At 37.0% G+C, this 19791-nt stretch overlaps 1 protein-coding gene across 1 annotated transcript in view; it reads right to left on the bottom strand.

Annotated features, from left to right (window-relative positions):
- Nucleotides 1-245: 245 nt before the first annotated feature.
- The window catches only part of DACH1 (dachshund family transcription factor 1), a 581146-nt gene continuing 561600 nt past the window's right edge, over nt 246-19791 (bottom strand). The window contains exon 11 of the mRNA XM_006882713.1: nt 246-1009. Within this exon, the coding sequence (XP_006882775.1) occupies nt 972-1009 (38 nt within the window). The 3' untranslated portion in view covers nt 246-971. The remainder of the gene's footprint in view (nt 1010-19791) is intronic.

Genomic DNA, 19791 nt, shown 5'->3' with positions numbered 1-19791 from the left:
GTCTTTCTGACCAACAGGGTGACAAAACATAGGTTCTAAAATTTTCATTTTCCTAAACTCTAGTATACTACTGCATACATAATACCTTCCTTGTGTGTTTATGTTTATATACTGTACATGTGACCAACAGTTTGAAGTAGAAGCAACATTATTAATTTTAATTCTATATACCACTACCAGTTTGGAATGAAAACATATTACATTTATGCATAGGAGGATTTCCCACCCCCCATTATTTTTTTGAAAAAAAAAAAAGACTCTAAATGAAACCTTTTGTTTCATATTCAATGCTTCATTATTTTTTTTAGATAAGCAAAATGTTATCTCACTGGGTTGTTGTCAAAATCTGTTTGTTGGTCTTTTGGGAAGTATGTGTAAAGAAAATCTTCAGGAGAAAACCCACAATTAGAGAGTTTATAATTGAATGTAACAGAATATTACTCTTTATTTTAATGATTTTTGTTTCTCCCCCCCCCCCCAGGAATCCACTATGCCCCCTACAAGCTCTTTTTCAAGTGTTCTTGCTGGTTTCCGGAGGACATAGCTCTGTAAGTCTGGGTGACCGGTGCTACAAGAGTCTGTTGATGTGCTCAATACAGAATTTTCACAAGAGGAAGAGGAAAATGGTGCATTCCATTTTTTTAAAAAACCCCACAGCTAGGTCTTATCCAGACCTGCTTTTAACTGTATGCAAGTGTTCAGCAGCAAAGTTGCAGTTGTTAATGGTAAGAAGTTTGATACTTGTACATTTACAAACATTCTCAAGTCTCTGTTATGAACCACAGTTCAAAATCAATGGAGGAAACTTTTTTCTTTTTTGTAGAATACTTAAACGTTTGAAGAACATTAATACAACAAAATTGAGGAAGTTCCCTTCAAAGGACTTTCTTTTTTTTTCCAAACCTTCCAATGATGAATGTCTTAACTGTAAAGTTCTTTACCACAACATGAATTTCTTCAGCAGGAAAGATTCAGTACATGACAGTAGTTTTCAAATACAGTCTTCCATCTAAAAGTGAACAATATCAAATCATTAATGGCATAGCTCTTAGGAAACACAGGTGAACAGAAAAGTCATGTAACAGATACTTAATATATGGTTTTATTCTACTTGTACTTGCTTAGGTAGTAACTTTCCCCCACACCCTCCACAGTTAGTTTTATAATTACATTGGCTTATAGGATTGAAAAGAATACAACATTACTGGTTCTCATAAATATATATTTGCTCATTTGATATCCTAAACACTAAGAAAATAGATAAGAAAAGGTGGGTGTGCTTTACTGATATGCAAAGCTAGTTGATCTCTGTTGAATAACAATTACTTCCTCTAACCTTGCAGAACCAGACTTTCTCCACAGGCACTCAGGTGCATATCCAAGACAAAGCCATCCATCCTGTTCATTTCTGTCCTTACCAGTATTGTTAAATACACCATATAACACCACTATTGTGCACATTTACTGCTATTTTGTATGAAAGCCACTTATTTCATTACTGTTTGGCCCCTCACGTGGGTTAACTAAACAATGAAGTGTTAAAAAGTGAGTGTATTACTCAACATTTGCCAATTGAAAAGCATAGCTATGTGAAAGAGAAAATTAAAATCTTGAACACATTTAATAGAGATATTTCAATGCAGAAGAAATGACATTGGCTATTAGCTGTCGAGACAGTAAATCAAACATGAGGAGATTGTCCATCCTTCTGCTGCAGAGCAGCTGGTGGATTTGAACCATATGTCTTTGGAATTGCAGCACAGATTCTTACCACTTGGCCACCAGAGGTCCCTAAATCTAAACACTGTTCTTGTTGTTGATATTAGCTAAGGCACTTCTGTAACTAAATAATATTTAGACACCAGGTATCAGTTTTGACACAGTGACTGTAGCAATGGACACAAGTATGCCAGAGATTGTGAGAATGGCACAGGATATGACAGGGTTCAGAGCTATTATTCACAATCACTATGACACATCCTCAACTTTTAAAATAACAGACATAATATATTCTCTGTCTTATTCACCTGGAGTTTGACATAGACCAGGTACACGTAAATCTTGATAAAGTAATAGTTTCTCTCCACTTAAAAGCAATTCAATTGTATAATTTTTTAAATCTTTGCTGAAGCATGCATGTGGAGAAAAATCACAAAAGGAAAGTAGTTTTATTTATATTGTTCCAAAGAAGTTATATTGACCCTGGAATCCATAGTAAATATCAACATAAGGAGCTAATATGAACCTTAACAATGGCTTCTGAATTATGGGTTGAAATTTTACTTGTGGTCCTGATAACAAACCATCCAAGGGAAGGTTGAAAAGTCAGGATGATCGAATAGTATAGGCCCATGATTTTATTGTACATATTAGTTCTTCCAGTACTTTCTCCTCTACTGACTCTTCAGACAGAAAAGAAGCAAAGAAGCTTGGGTTGGTTTGGGTTTTTTTGCAAAGAGAGCTCTGGTGGCCTAGTGGCAAGGAGCTGTGTTGCAATCTTGAAGGTACCAGCTGCTCTGAGACAGAAGGATGGGCAATCTCCTCCCATCTGATTAACTGTCTCTGAAAACCCACCAGAGGGTCTGCTCCAACTCTAGGATACACAGCAACATCAACAACAAGCACAGAGTGTTTCCATTGTGGATGCATCATAACTAAAAATATGCTGTTGACTCCTTGAAACTCAGAGAGCTAATTAATATGACGGTTGTCCTCTGTGTAGTATTTTGGGGTCCCTGGGTAGTGCAAAATTTTAATGTATTTTGTTGTTTAACAAAATGTTAGACACTCCAGTCCACCAGGAGAATTATTCAGAAGAGAAGCCTGGTGCTCTGCTTCTGAAAAGTCAATGTTTTAAAAATCTATGAAGCATTGTCTACTCTGATACACACAGTCAGTTGGTGTCAAGAGTGACTGGTCTGTGTATAGTATACGTGTTATACATGGTTTTGTTGGCTAGTTGACAGTGACTTATTGCTTCTCTGTGTGCAGTATAAAACTCACTCCTTACATATAATTATATACCATCTAATCTGTTTTCTACATTGTCTTTATTTCTGTCTATCTATCTATCGATCTATCTATTATCTATCTATCTATCTATCTATCTATCTATCTATCTATCTATCTATCTATCTATCTCAACCTCAATCTCTTCTCTGTCTATCATGGTGCTGTCAGTTGGACCAGTGGTGAGAATCTTGTCTTCTTGACGCTGAGTTTCAATCCATACTGAAAACTACAGTACTTGAATTTCTGCAGCAAGTACTTCAGGTTCTCCTTAGTTTCTGCAAAGCAAGGTTGTGTCATCTGCGTAACACAGATTGCTGCCACCGCAGCATGATGTTAGATGAAGAAGAGATTGAGCTTTCTCGGCTCCACAATCTTGGCACTAGCAGTCAGGAAATCAAAAGATGAATTCCACTGGGAAAATCTGCTCTCGGGGACCTTTCCAGAGTACTGAGAAACAATGTCAGTTAGAGACTAAGATGCATCTAATCCAGGCCATGGTCTTAGCAAATACATACTACGCAACAGATAGCTGGACAATGACTAAGTATGACAGAAGAAGAAGTTATGCCTTTGAGTTGTGGTGCTGGAAAAGAATCTTGGACATACCATGCACCACCAAGAAAACAAATAGGTTTATCTTAGAGCGGATGAAACCATGTTTTTCCTTGGAGGTAAGGATTTTGAAGCTCTTTCCACATTGGACAGGTGGTTAGGAGGGACCAATCCTGTGAGAAGGACACCATGCTCAGAAGGGAAGAGGTACAGCGCAGGAGAGGAAGATAAAATGAATTGACACAGTAACTAGGACCTGAGGGTAGATGTGTTAGAGTCAGGAGTCAGAGAGACTGGCTCAGGAGAGGGTCAGCTTCAGAGCTGTTGTACACAGAGTCATTATGAGTTATACATAGAGTCGTTATAAGTCACAGGAAACACGATTGCACATAACAACAACAACAACCACAAACACACGTATATATTTTGTTTGTTCCTGATGTTTAGCCAAATTTATAAAAATATTATTCCCTGATAACTCAAAACAAATAATGACAATGATTATTACTATTATTAGTGTCAATATTTTCTGATTATCTATGCTGTTTTGGGATCTTAAAAATTTTATATTTAAACCTCACAACAACCTAACAAAATAGGTTTTCATTGTGCTTTCTACAAAGAAGGCATTATGTTTCTGAAGTTAAGTATCTTGCCCATTTTTATTGAACTAGTTCCTTCACGTGAGTCACTGGCTCTGGAAACCTACTATGAAATCAGCTATGAGTTGACCCAGACTTGGTGACAAACAAAAACAAAAAAATTAAGCAAATAAAAGATCAAAGATATGACATTGTGTGAATCTAAATTTTGTGTTCAGTGTACTATAGCACTTCTGTTCTAAATAAGCAACCAGAGGAAGTCTGCTGTCTTTGACTTGGAATGGTATTAACTACGTTATGAAGAACCTCAGTATCTTCATCACATATAATGTGGAGCTGATTCTTGTGGCCGTTCCAGGGACAAAGACTTCTATTTAGGCCTAAATTTGGATTCTAACCTCCTACTGGAGAAAATGCTTTCCTTTTGCACATGGCTATTTGCATTTGCATGGGAGGGTGATATGATAGGAAAATCACAAAGTTAAACTTTAGCAATGGGTTGCGGTTGTTGTTTGCTGTTGTTGTGCACTGTCACGTCGACTCTGACTCAAAGTGATCCTAAGTACAACAGCTCTGAACCCTGCTCTTTCTTGAGCCAACTTCAGCGTCTCTGACATATCTACTCCCATTATCCCAGTCACTGAGTCAATCTATGTCTTCTAGGGTCTTCCTTTCTTGTGCTGCCCCTCCACCCTTCAAAGCATGATGGCCATCTTCAAGGACTGGTTCTTGCTTGTATATGCCCAAAATATGTCAGATGGGGCATCAAAATCCTTGCCCTAAAGAGCAGCCTGGTTTCTCCCTCTCCAGACCTTTTTGTTCTCTTAGCAGTCCATGGTATGTTCAATACTGTTTTCCAGCACCACATCTCAAAGGCATTGATTCATTTTCTATCATCCTTAGATATTGTCTAGCTCTCTGATGTATAGCAAGTAATTGTGAAGATCATGGCCTTAAGCAGGCACACCGTAGTCTGATATCATTTCTCTTCTGTACTCTGGAAAGCTCCCTGACAGTATATTTTCCCAACTCAATTGTCTTTTGAATTCCTAGCTTCTGGTCCTAATCATGTTGACTGTGAAGCCAAGTATGCTCAAATTGTTAACAATTTCAATCTCTTCTCCATCTATCATGATGCTGCCAATTGGCTGTTACATTGTTTCCTTGCTATTGAGCTTCAATCCATATCGAAGGTTGCAGTCTTTGACCTTCTGCAGCAAATGCCTCAGGTCTTCCTCAGTGGCAAGGTGGTATCATTTGAATGACACAAGTTGTTGTTGTTAGGTGCAATCAAGTTAAGCGAGTCAAGTACCACTCATAATAACCCTATGAACAGCAGATGTGAGCCCTGCCCTATCCTGTGTCATCCTCATCATTTTTTGTGCCTGGGAGTACTTAATTAAAAAGTCTGTTCTAATTAACAGCATTTGGGAGTAGGAATTGAGTGAAACTATTTAAATTACAAACTCCTAATAGTTTCAAAGTTCACTCTGATCTGATGCTCACAGCTATAATTTGGTGTACAGGTAGTCCCAATTTACAATGTGAATACTATGAACTGCAGTTATGACCATCAGTGTATCTGGAACATTGTGTTTTCTTAGAGTAAGTTATGGGGGAAATGCATGCAGGGAATATGAACAAAAATATTGTGTTATATGAACTAATTCCAAGTTTTTTAATAGAATAACATAATGGAACAAACTGCTGGAGAAAGAAAATCATCCTTGTAGCAAGAACACTAAATTTACAACTTGACATCACCGATGTGGAACAACTCATATATCATAGGAGAATTAACTGGATGTAATGGAATTTGGGAGGAAAGATACTGAGGAAAGAAATAATGAGGAAAAGAGAGAAGTTGTCAGAAAGTTTCAACATGACGAAGTTTCATTCACTCATGCACTCGTTGCTTTTGATTCAGAAATGACTCCTAACTGACTCTCCAGGGGGCTTTTAGAGGCTGTAAAAATCACACAGGAGGAGACTGTCCATCTTTCTCTCCTGTAGCAGTTGGTGAGTTTGAACCACTTCCCTTTGGATTGCAGCACAATTGCATGTCCATCAGCCCAGCAGAGCTCCCTTGAAAAGGATTAGCTGGAGTTTGGGGGTATTTTTTCTGCACTAAATCAGGGCCTTCAGTTGAAAACATGGACTCAAACACTTGACTGCTTTGCTAAAGTTGATAAGCAGATATTAAAAGGGGTAAAGCAATATAATGAAAATGATGAAGAACAAAAAGGGCTATACAGGCAACTTTTGCTTATTTTCTGACTAGCGGGGTCATTTCTATTCCTGGGGATAATATAGATCGATGATACAGAATCTTCCACAAGTGGTTTTTTTTTTACTTCTATTAACAAAATACCAATGTCACTCAAGTCTTCATCATTGGAATCAATTTTGTGATCTGTGTGTTCTATGAATGTATGTATTAAAACATGTAAAATAAGTTTATATTTAATGCTTCCAACTCCTAAAGACAGAAAATAATCAGATATGTAAAGATGATATATAATGCTACTGATGAAACAATAATGGAAACTTAAACAGAAATAGGCAATCGACTTACGTCAGAACCAACTTATCACACAGTCATCGGAAGGGAACCCTGTGGTTAGGCGGGGACTACCTGTGTAAGAAAATATCTAGATCACTGAATAGTCTTGTATAGATGTTAACCTTGTATTCTGTTTACTGTTAGTATGCAGATTAAGACGTACAGATAATGAATTACGGAAAAAAGATATTCCTTTTTGAAGAGGTTCTCAATTTTCAATATTAAAGTTTCAAGGAATGAATTCTGGGGAAAAATTATTTCTTGGAAAGGGTTCTCAATTTTTAATAAAGAAGCTGTAACAATTAATGTAAACTTCTCTAATAGATGACAAATATTTAATTGCCATAGCTGAAGCAGGAAAAACAGGTTGTCTGTAAGAAATCTTATTTAGCTTTGTGTTAAGTTTCATGTATTAAGTTTAATGTTTGATTTAATGTTTTTGCAGGTAAATGTACTTATGTTTGTCTAATATGTAAGACAAATACAGAATTTGACTTTTATTCCATATATAAAAGGTACAATTTTGGATAGTTTGATGGTTTATTTTAAAAATAAGTAAAAATTGTTTGATACAAATAATACTCTATTATACGATTTTGTATTAGAAGATTGTGTACTGATTGAAACAATTTTAAATTGCTCTGCTGGGTGATACTAGAAATTTAGTTATTCTATTGTGTGAAGATCCTGTGAAAAAAATTACCAATGGAGGATGCCAGTGAAAAGTCATATAATATGCAAATATATATATCGCAGTTTTGCATAGAACTCTCTTGCAAACATCCAGAAAGGTCTTCTATACCTTGATAAACAGTTTACATATTTTAGTAGGAAATAGATTTATTAAAAATGGCACCTATTATATTCACACAGTGGAATACTACACAGCACACAGGAACAAGGATTTTGTAAATCACTATCTAACTTGAGAAGGACTGGAGAGCATTAGGCTAAGTGAACTAACTCAGTCCTATAAGGACAAATACTAAAAAAGGTCATTATTGTAGAAATAGATAACTAGTTAACCATGCAGGAGGCTCTTAGGGGGGAGGGTAGGACAGAGGGATGAGGATGGGTGGGTAAGATGGGTGGTAATCACAGGGTCACACAATTTGATGGAGGGGTGGGTTAAGAAAATGGAAAAGATCCAGTGTGAAAAATATTGTATACAAACTTTGTAAGTAAATCAGTATAAAACTAAATTTTATAAAAGTAAAATGTTACCTATTAAGTTCAAACTATATATATATATATAGAGAGAGAGAGAGAGAGAGAGAGAGAGAGAGAGAGAGATATATATAGATATATATATATATATATATATACCTATAATCTTACAAAGTTTGTCATTTTGCCCAAATTTGCAATTCTAAGTGCTCACACACCAGTTTTCTGGGGCTGAGGAAAGTTTTAGCATAGCAAATGGCATGTACTTAAGATCAAATCTTTATAAAGTTTAGAATTTATTTAAGGGATATGTGGTTAATATGAAATATAGCAATCCTGAGCCTTTCTCAACATAATGTCTTCATCATGTGAAGTAAAGGAAACCAAAACAAGTGCTGAAAACAAATGTTAATGATTCATGTGATATTTGATAAGACAAGGAAAGGAAGTCAAAATAAAAGCAAACAAACAGGAACAGATGGGAAGGATCTTTGTCAAGTCATAACCCTTCTTCTAAAACCCCCAAAGGAAGAAGCTAATTAAAGAAAATATTGTTTCTTGCTTTTTTCATAATTTTATATTTAGAGTGAGAACATTCTGCTACTGCTGAAGTGAAGCAGCAGAGACACAAAGTCTACATTTAACAAGTGAAATATTTTAAAGAGAGACTGATGTTCAGTACAGGCCCAACTGAATGAGGATATTGAGGATCAAGTTTTTTTTTTCTCCTCATGAAATACAGATATCCGTACAAGAGAATTTCAGGAGAACTGAAAAAAGATGTAACATGTTTTGAGTCTGAAGTAATACAGAGATATTAACTGGTGAGACTGAGGCCTACAAAGTAGGCCCAAAGATTTCATTGAATTTTTCTCCATAAATAGCTGGTGTTATTTTGCATCAGGAACACAGATTCTCTGTGGAAAATGGGGGGAGGGCTTAAGTATGGCTAGTATGGAGGCAAGGATTCTGAGGCTCCGTCTGACATACTTTGGACATGTTGTGAGGAGAGACCGGTCCTTGGAGAGGGACATCATGCTTGGGAGGGTGGAGGGACGGCGCAGGAGGGGAATGCCCTCTATGAGGTGGATTGATTCAGTGACTGGGATAATTGGGATGGGAGTGTCAGAGACGGTGTGATTGGCACAGGACAGAGCGGAGTTTAGGGCTGTTGTACATAGGGTCGCTATGAGTCGCAGGCGACTCGACGGCACATAACAACAACAGTAAGGATACCATATCCTTACATTCATACAGATGTCCTATTACTTAAAGAAACGTTATAGCTCAATAGAAGCCAGAGATGATAAGATGCTCTTTATTATTGGAGCAAATGTGAAGTCTTTCATTCTGAATACACAACTGTTCACGCAAAAACTTCCTTTATATTTTTCAGTTCTCTCTACACACCTCAGAATTCATGAGAAATACAGCTATTTGAAAACACATTAGGAGATCGGAAGGTTATCTAAATAAAGTATAATAAATGTGTTAGTCAAGGAGCCACAGTGGCCTAGTAGAAAAGGAGTTTGCTGCCAACCCAAAGGCATGTGGCTTGAATCCACAAGTTGGTCCACTGGTAGATTCTGGAGAGTAATCTTTGTCTATGCAATTTAATGCCTCTGAAATCCTGATGGAGGGTCAGCTATGAATCAGTTCTGACTTAACATAGCAACAACCATAACAAAAATGTATGTGTTAATTGACTAACCACCTCTTTATGCAGACACTGAATGTACCTTTATAAGCATATCAGCCTCAAGGTCTATACACTATTTTGTGTTGGGATGACTTGACAATTTGAAACAGGTGGAATTGGACTTTGTACATTTATGGGGCAAGAAGGGATTATCGTTGGGTAAGCTTATCTGATCAAAAGTCTTTCCTAGTGGGAAAATAAAGTGACAAACAAGCAATGAAACGGAAGAAGGGAAAGATAAGGCATTTGAAGATCTACAGATGGTTATGGTTAATCTTAGTCATCCTGGAGTTATTTACTCATAAGCAAAATACTTCCTCTAAATGGCTCCAGCCATAAGCAAAAGACTTTTGCTAATTGGCTACATCAGTTTACAGCATGTCAATTACTCTGAAAAATGACATTCTTGCTGTCAGTATCTTAAAGAAGTAAGAGGTCCACTATCCAAAATTTAAGCTGGACTAATATTCTGAGGCTTGTATGTGAAGCAGTTGGATTCTGGAAGACAGTTTCTCTCATTTTGGAGAGGGTCGGGCGTGGGCTATTTGGTTTTTTGTTTGTTTGTTTTTCATTCACAGCTGGGTGTGAGCTGATGAGAATTTGTGGATTTAGCTAAAGATGAGCTGAGGGCTGGAAGTCAACCGTATGACCTGGTGAGTGGGCCTTTTATTTAAAAGATTGTTGGGCCTGAGGGATGAATTAGGGATGAACATTCTTCTTAGTGGCACAGCTCTGGTCTGTCAATTTTCTCTACTTAAGTAACTTGGGGTTGCTGTGATTCTGAATTCTGTGCCACTCGTGTGTCAAATGCCAAAATGGTTACATGGACAGTGGTTGGTGGAGCTCCCATAATGAGACAGGCTTCGAAGCAGGAGTGGCATCCACTTCCTAAACAACATGCCTCTGGAAACTCTATAAATATAGAGATATGATGATAGTTATACAATAGGGTTTGAGTCTTGTTTGTGGAGTCACTATGAGTTGTGCTTGACTTGATGGCACTTAACAACAATAGCAACAACAATATTCTGGTGGTCTCCATGAGTAAATATTAATTTGATTCCATAGGGAAGATGAATATGCTTTACTTGATATTAAGAAAATCTCTTACTCTGTTACTTAAAGATACTCTTGGTATTGTGGTGTGTTTCATGTTAGGTTGATAACCAAAATGTCAGTGGTTTGAAGCCACCAACTGATCTGTGGAAAAAGAGGAGGCAGACTCCTCCCATAAAGATGTTTTACACCAGAAACATAATAGAGTTGCTATGAGTCAAAATAGGCTTGATGGCTGGTCATCAGCCATGTATATCGTTGAAGATTTAAATTATTCAATGCCCACATAACACTGATCATATGTGCAGTGACATGATAGTAAGTAGATTTATTTCTGCGTAGCAAGGAGTCTTTTGAGATGTCTTCTTTAAGTATAAGGTAATAAGAAGCTTAGTGATTTTCTTAATAGAGTTCTCCAGTAAAACCAAGAAAAGATTCACGAAACTTTCCAGACTTAAAGTCTGGGTTATAAAGTAGATTCTGGTCTACTGGTCCATTATGTTGTAGTGGTAAATTTATAATTGTAAACTTTATGATGTCTGCTTAACTATACCACCAGATACATGGCTAGGACGGTGTATGCTAATGTGCATTTGTTGGTATAAGGAAATTGCTGTTCTGTTTAATATGTTTAAAGTAAATGCTATGCTGTTCAGCAGAAACAGGGGGGAAAAAATCCCCAAAAAACCCCCCATAACAACCAACAAGGAAAACACGGACTCTTTTAAAGTTTTCTTTTGATTTCTGTAAATAAAGAAAAATTATATTGTTGGTAGTCTACTTTGGTGAAGTAATTTTTTGTGTGTGTTGTTCTAATTAAGCATTCATTAGTAAGGAGCAAGAACCCATCAGAGTGGTTAATGTACCATCAAGTGAGAATGGGGTACTTTGCACTTAGGTTACCTTGTCCTGATTGGAAGGTGAGACCTCCCAACTTTAGCAAAGTGTGAAACACAATGAAACCTTCTATTACTTTCTCCATTCTCCTATTATTTTCTAGGGGAAAGAAGACTAAGAAACGGGTGGGAAGAAATAATTATTTGAGGGCCTAGTGCAACCTGAGTGATGAGTAGCCAAATTATCTACCATGCTTAATTAAAACAGAGGGTAGAAGAAAAGTGATGTCTTGTTTTGATACGATGCTGCAGAGAAAAGGAAAACATCTTGCGGATGAAGTCTTTTTATCATTTTAGAACTTATTAGAGATCCTTCTTAAATAAGCTTTATTACTAAAGTAAATGGACGGTATTTCTTGAAAGAAATCAAAAGTGGAAAAAAAGGAGGACAAAGTCTAGTTTTTTTCTTTCAAAACTTGAAGGAAAACCATCTTTTGTTTTTTAAGTTTAGCATTTTACTACTTTCCCCCTCTTTCCTCTCTTGCAATTGAGCAAAAATTGCCTCATAACTGACTTGCCAGTGAGTTTTCAGAGAAAATTGTCCATCTTTTTTTCATGTGGAGCTGCTGGTGGACTTGAACAAACCACTTTTAGGTTAACAGTGGAAATATCTACAAACTATGCAATCAGTGCTCTCTATTTCTATCATGTCACTAATTCAGTGGTAATTCTAAGCAAGCTTCTATTTGTATAGGGAAGTGATTATAAAGGAATAAAATTCTAAATATATACATCCTTATTTAGTATATTTATAAATACTATGTTGAACTCAAATCTGGTCTAGTACTAAATTTGACAAATAAAATACTTCAATTAAAAATGAGAACTTTCAATTTAAAAAATTATCTTTTTTTCCCCCAAGAAATATTAAAAGTGGTTAACGAGGAAAAAAATACCTCTAAACAATAAGTGCTTTTCTTTGTATTTTATTTAATGGTACCATCATACTATGTTAAAAGGTGCATTTAGAAAGAAAACATAAAAAACTTTTGACATTGAGTTAAAGAAACATACCATATTAATTATTCAGTAACTAAGTTTCAAGATCTAGAAGTCATATTGATTAATCCTCTCTCACTTAAAAGACTATTTTATTCTTCAAAACAGTGACCTTATAATGTATAATACATCTATATGTACACACATACATAAACATATATATATATATATATACACACACATATTTGTTTTATCTATATATATGTATATATATATATACACACACACATATATATTTGTTTTATATATATATTTGTTTTATCAATAGTTCACAAAGGCATTTCTAAGGCTCAGAGAAATACAATTATTTGCTGCCAATTATTATCTTCTAATCCTCCTATTTGGAAAAGAATATACATAAGTATATAAAAAAAGAATATACATAGGTACTCTACACTTCCTCACTTCTAACAATATTAAGGAGTATCATGTAAGCAAACGTTGTTGTTGTTGTTGGTTGTTATGTGCTGTTGAGTTGCTTGCAACTCATAGTGACCCTATGTACAACAGTCCTAAACTCTGCCCTATCCTGTGCCAATCTCACCATCTCTGACACACCTACCCCCATTATCCCAGTCACTGAAACAATCCATCTCATCAAGGGTCTTCCTCTCCTGCGTTGTCCCCCCACCCTCTCAAGCATGATGTCCCTCTCCAAGGACTGGTCCCTCCCTGCAACATGTCCAAAGTATGTCAGAATCCTTGCCTCCAAAGAGCAGCCTGGCTTCACCCTCTCCAGGACAAACTTGTTCGTGTAAGCAAACTTAGTATGAAGTAATTTCTAAATATGATTAGTCTTTGAGATGCTCACTGAGAAGGCTCATTTTGAGTTACTCCATGAATTAAATGTATTTCTCAACTTCACTAGTCTTAGTAGTATTGTTCATATTTAGAAATATTAAAATGAAACTAGCACACAAATATTGTTTAGGCAGTGCATTATATGAACAAAAACTATAACATGTAAAAACTATTAAATAAGGCAGCTTAGTCTGAATTGGACTTAAAATTAACACAGATGAATCAGTCTAGGGATGCATAAATAGCAAACAAGTAAGGAAACAAGTTGGTAAAATAATCCTAAAACATAGCATATAGAATCAGTAATTTATTTGTTAGAAATGTTCCCTAGACAAAGCAAAGTTAATTGGGCAAATATTAACAATATAGAAGGTCAACTGTCAAGTGAGGTTATCTTCAAAGAAGAACATCTATCTCATCTACTTTTAGTCCTGAAGTTCATTAGCTATATCAATTAAGAACTTCTTTACACCATAGTCCCACCAAGTAACTTGAAAATTTTACTTTCTGATAGCACTAAGGGAGCTCTGGAGGGGTAGTCCTTAGAGAATAGTGCTGCTGACCCGAAGACAGTGCATCTCTGGCAGTTCAAATCCACCAGCAGCTCTGTGGGCTGCTGGAGGGTCAGCTATGAGTTGATTCTGACTCAAAGTCAATGAGGTCGGGTTTTGAGCCTTCAGTAAGTGCCATTCATTGAATAAACACTTATCCCCACCTCCTGGCATTCATTTCCTAGGGTGACTCCCCTCCCTGAAGTGTGGACTGACCTAGAGGCTTACTGCTAAAAAAGAGAAAAATGGCAAAATTTCATCACTTCCAAGGAGAGATTTTAAAAATATTCTAATTTGCATCTTGCTTTCTTTCAGCGTATCTTCTCTGGCTCTTCCATACTTGCTAGCTATGATCAATCAAGGTGCCATGTTGTGATTGCCATGTGGTAGGAAACTCAGGTTGATCTTGGGACAACAGACAGTTAGGACCAGAAATCCTCAACCCAACAACCTTCACAGACCAAAGATGGGTCATGCTGTCAAAGGAAGAGCTTGGAAACAGACAAATCTGAAGCTAGGAACTGAAGTGCTAACTCCAAATTTCAACAACGTGTGATTGGCCTTTGGGCATAGAAAGAGCTTGGAAATGGATTCTCAATGAAGCTCTGAGCATCCCCATACATACTAAGACCTTGTTGCAGCCTGAGAGTGACCCTGAAGATATTATGAGGCAATCTATGTTTGAAGCCACAAAATTCTGAAGTAATTTGTTGTATACCAACAATCCCTTTCTTCATAAGAATCATGTGCTGGTTAGTCTTACGTTGTGTATTCCATTTACTGTGAGTTATATTGTGTTCATATCCCTTAGAGCGTTCCCCTTTCTTGTTTGGAATGAAAGTGCTGTCCTGGGCCAGGTGAACACATCTAGGCAAATACAAACTTACTAGTTCTCTTGGAAAGTGCTTAGTTTTCTTAGAAACTCAACAACAAATCTGCATATTTCCCAGAAAATATTTTTAAGCCTATTACAGAAACATGAAATTAATTTACTTCTAATGGGATAAATCACAAAATATTTCTTTTCCTACCAAGTTTCTCCTTGGAAGTTAGGATTTTGAAGCTCTGTCTCACATGCTTAGGGCATGTGGCCAGGAAGGACCAGTCCTTGGAGAAGGACATCATGCTCGCAAGGGTGAAGGGACAGTGCAGGAGAGAAAGGCCCCAGATCAGGTGGATTGATGCAGTAACTGAATGGGAGTAGGTGTATCAGAATCAGTGAGACTGGTTCAGGACAGGACAGGCTTCGGAGCTGTTATACATGGTGTCTTTATGAGTTGCAGGCAACTTGATGGCACATAACAATAACAATTTTACATAGATTGGCCTCTGTGTGTGTCCAATGGTAAATATAAATTGTTTGTTTGGTTTAAGGTGCTTTGATTTTGTTGTTAGGTACCACTGAGTTAATTTCTACTCATGACAATGTCATGTGATAGAGAAGAACTGATCCATAGGGTTTTCTAGATGGTAATCTTTATGGAAGGAGCTCTGATGGCATAGTGGTAAGAAGTTGCCCTTATACTCCAAAGGTTTAAAGTTCAAGTCTACCAGCTGCTTCATAGGAGTAAAGGTGCCTAATCCCCTCTCTTTGTGATTTACAGTCTCTGAAAACCTTCTGAAGTGTCAATTATGAGTTGGTTCTGACTTCACAGTACATACAACAGCAACAATCTTTATTGAAAAAGATTGCCAGTCTTTTCTTCCTTGGATTCCCCTGGATGAGTTTTAAATGAGTCTGTACTACCAATTTATCAGTTTATAGTTCAGTGCTTAACTGTTGTACTGACAGGGTGCTTTGCTTTGATGCTTTTTTTGCTTTTTTTAGGGCTATCTATTTATTTCTTTTGTATGGTTTTGCATATAAAATTAATATATGCTGCGTTTCATTCATATATATTGCTTCACACCTTCCTTAATTCACTCTGTGTTTCATAAGATCATTTCCATATTTTGCGTTTTATAAAATTAATAACCATTGATCTATGCCCACTATCACCTCATCTTTTTTGGTCCCTGGACTAGATTTTCCTAATTCCTTCACCCTCTCCCTCCACCCACAAAACTCTCTTTTGCTTTGATTCTTAAAAGAATTTCTTTTAATTGAAAACAATAACCAGTTTCTCCCGAAAGTTTGCTGATGAATTTGTTTAATGATATATAGTCACCTACTTAGAAATAGGTAAATAAATGGAAACAAGCAAACATTGTCCACTAATGATCAGACCAAACTTGGGCTCAGCTGAAAATAATAATGAATGAATGAGGTCACTTGCTACACTGTGGAAGAAGAAAATACTTGAAGTAGACAACTGTACAGCTTTACAACAGTGAAGCTGATATAGTTTAATGAACTATTTAAAAAAGAAAGGAAAAAGAAGAAGAAAAGATTTTTGAGCTATCTACTGAAAACATCTAGGGAAAGGACTGGGGTGAATCAGAAACCAGACAACTTATTTCATGTGCCTCACCACTTTTGGTTCAGATGACTGGCTGAGAGAAAACGTAATTCAATCTATATCTTGCAATACTTATAAGTATTTGTCATACTGTATTCTTTTTCCTAAGAAAATAGACCTAATTCATTGGAAACTGAACTTGGAAATATCAACAAACTAGCCACAAACACTAACAAAATACGAGACATTAAATGCTTTCTTAAGTAGCATGAAGAAAAGACAAAATGTGCTATCAGAAAGAATACGCAAGGCTAATGGACAAATCTGCATTTTATAAATTGGCTGTAGAAACAACGAATTTCAGGAAGCATGTGAGCACTCCAGACTTGCTTGTAATTTAGGTTTATCATAAGGTCCAGTTTGTTCTCAGCATGATTTAAATTCCAGGAGATTGCCAAATTTCTCTAATACCTCTGAAAAACAAACACAACTGTGCAGCTAAACCTTAAAAGTATAATAAATGTACATATATTTGGAAAGATGATAAATGCTGATATATGTACAGTTTATACCCACTGTGAATTTCGATCCTGGGTCATGGTAACATAGGCCCCTACTTCCATTAAAATGAATAGCTGTGGCTTGGTTACTGTCAGAATGGCCTTATTTTCCCATCACTAGCAATTGTGACATGAATAAAATTAACTTATGTCACCACATAGATTATTATATACTAAATTAAGGTTAGGTTTCTGGAAGTATTATGAATTAAGAAACTCATCTATGTTCATCTTGAAAACAGTTTATAATTGAAATAGTTTTCTATTGGAAGTAAAAAGTCAAACTCAATCTCATTGAGTGAATTCTGAACAGCAACACTGAAAGATAAAGTAGAGCGTCTTGAAAGGATTAGCAAGGTTGTAAATTATTATGCAAGTAGACTGTGTTTCATTAACTAGGCAAAGGCATTTGACAGTGTGGATCACAACAAATTGTGGTTAACCTTGAGAAGAAAGGGAATCCCAGAACACTAGATTGTGCTTATGTGAAACCTATAGTTGGATCAGGAAGCAGTCCTCAGAACAGAGCAAGGAAACACTGCATGGTTCCAAATCAGGAAGGGAGGGTGTCAGGGATGAGTCCTGTCTCCCAACCTTTTCAATCTTTATGCAGAACTGATCATTTGGGAGGCTGGACTTTATGAGGAGAAATGTGGCATCAGGATTGAAGGAAGCCTCATCAACAACCTATGTTATGCAGATGACAGACACAACCTTGCTTGCTGAAACTGAGGTGGATCTGGAGCATTTGCTGCAGAAGGTCAAGGACTATAGTCTTCAAAATGGATTGAAGCTCAACATCAAGAAGACAAAGATTCTCATCATTGGCAGCACCGTAATGGATGGAGAAGAGATTGAAATTGTTAACAGTTATAGATTTTTTGGCTCCAACAATCAATACAAGCAGTCAGGATATCAAAAGATGAACTGTATAAGGTAAAGGAACACTGTCAGTCTAGAGACTAAGGTTCACCCAATCCAGCCCATGTTCTTCACAATTACGTGATATGCATCAGAGAGTTGGATAATGACTAGAGATGACAGAAGAATTGATGCCTTTGAGCTGTGGTGCTGGAGAAGAGTCTTGAACTTACCATGGAATGCCAAGAAAACAAACAAATCTATATGTTAGAGATAGTAAAATCAAGTTTGTCATTGCAGGCTAGGATTTAAGGCTCTGTCTCACATAATATGGGTATGTGACTAGAAGGGACTGATCCTTGGAGAATGACCTCATGCTTGGAATGGTGGAGGGACGACAGTACAGGAAAGACCCTGGATGAGGTGGATTGATACAGTAACTAGGGCAATGGTGGTAGATGTATCAGAGTCAGTGAGTCTGGTTCAGGACAGGACAAGCTGCAAAGCTATTGTACATTGGGTCTCTATGAGTTGCAGGTGACTCAACAGCACAAAACAACAACAAACTGCCACATCTGTCTCTTGTGGAGGGGCTGGTGGCTGCTAACTTCTGACTTGATTAGCAATGCAGTACTTATTCACTGAACTACCAGGGCTCTTCTCTTTTCTATGTTGTTGTTGTTGTTAGGTGCCATTGAATCGTACATGACTCATAGTGATCCTATGAATGAAAGACCTGAGCACCGTTCATAGAGTTTCTGGAGGCAAGCCATTTCAGAAGTGGATGCCATTCCTGCTTCCAAGCATGTTTTAATTGGGAAGCTCCACCAAACACTGTCCACCATGGGTAATCATTATTGCATTTGGCACATCAGTGTCACAGTATTTAGCATCACAGCAACCATGAATTACCTCTCTACAGCAATCCACAGACCAGCACTATACCACCTAGAAGAATGTTTGACACAAAAACAATGTGAACCAGGCCTGAGGGCCGCAGGTTAAAATCACCCCAAAAAAATACTAAAATGTTTTCTATAGGGACTGCATACTATTCCTATGTTTGGGGCGAATTTGTGGCTATATTGGACAACTGTAAACTGTTTAAACAACAATGCCTATTTTATCTTGGTAGCTTTGCTCTGTTCCATTGCAATTTAAATAATCGTTTTCTTCATTGGAAAATTTGCACTGCTACAGAAAACAATAACTTACAACACTCAGTATTCTCCTCGTGATAGATCACTCAGAGCTGATGATTCAGTGAGTTTTCAGGAGGTTGTCAATGGTAAAAGAAGAGATTACCCATTTTTCTTCCACCGAGCTACTGGTGGATTTGAACTTCCCAAGAGGCACCACTTTTGAATTAACAGCACAGTTCCCCACAGATTACGCCGCCAGAGCAGCCTAATAACTTATAAGTCTTGGAAAATAAATTTTGTCTACTTTCCTATTAGGCTTTGGAAAACATTATTACAGCAGCTGTGCGAGTAGTTCATAACATTTCCATGTGTCTTTAATAAAATCATTTCTTTAGGGTGCAGGAGAGGATTCTATAAATATTATAACTCTTAATAGACACTGATTCTATTATCAAATAGGGAGTACTGAGTGCCTAGTGTGGGTAAAGAGTTGCCCTTTGGTAACTCAAGGCAGGCACTCTGCAATCCACCTGCTGTTCCATGGGGTAAAGATGGGCAATCCCCTCCAAGGGACTTACAGCCTCTGAAAATCTGCTGGAGTTCAGCTATGAGTGGATTACTACTCAAAGGCAGACACTTCATCATCTAGTGACTCAACTAGCAAGTGCATTTTCTTTTTTCTTTTTTTTTTAAATTTAGGTTGTTTATTTTTTCATTTCAATGAACATCTACTGAGATTTTGGGATTCCATTCATTCATTGTTGCTCCCCCTCCCCCCATTTGGTCCTCTCCTTGAAAAGCAAAAGAAAAACTCCCTCATTGGTACACAATCATCCCCTCCCGCACCTCCCCAAACCCCACCCCCTAGCCCCAAATATAATCCACTCTACAACCCTCATTGCATACTCCTACGATAAAAATAATGCCCTAA

This window comes from Elephantulus edwardii, unplaced genomic scaffold (genome assembly GCF_000299155.1).
Source record: "Elephantulus edwardii isolate Elephantulus edwardi_28Jun2011 unplaced genomic scaffold, EleEdw1.0 scaffold00023, whole genome shotgun sequence".
Taxonomy (NCBI): domain Eukaryota; kingdom Metazoa; phylum Chordata; class Mammalia; order Macroscelidea; family Macroscelididae; genus Elephantulus; species Elephantulus edwardii.
This window is presented reverse-complemented; position numbering and strand designations above follow the sequence as displayed.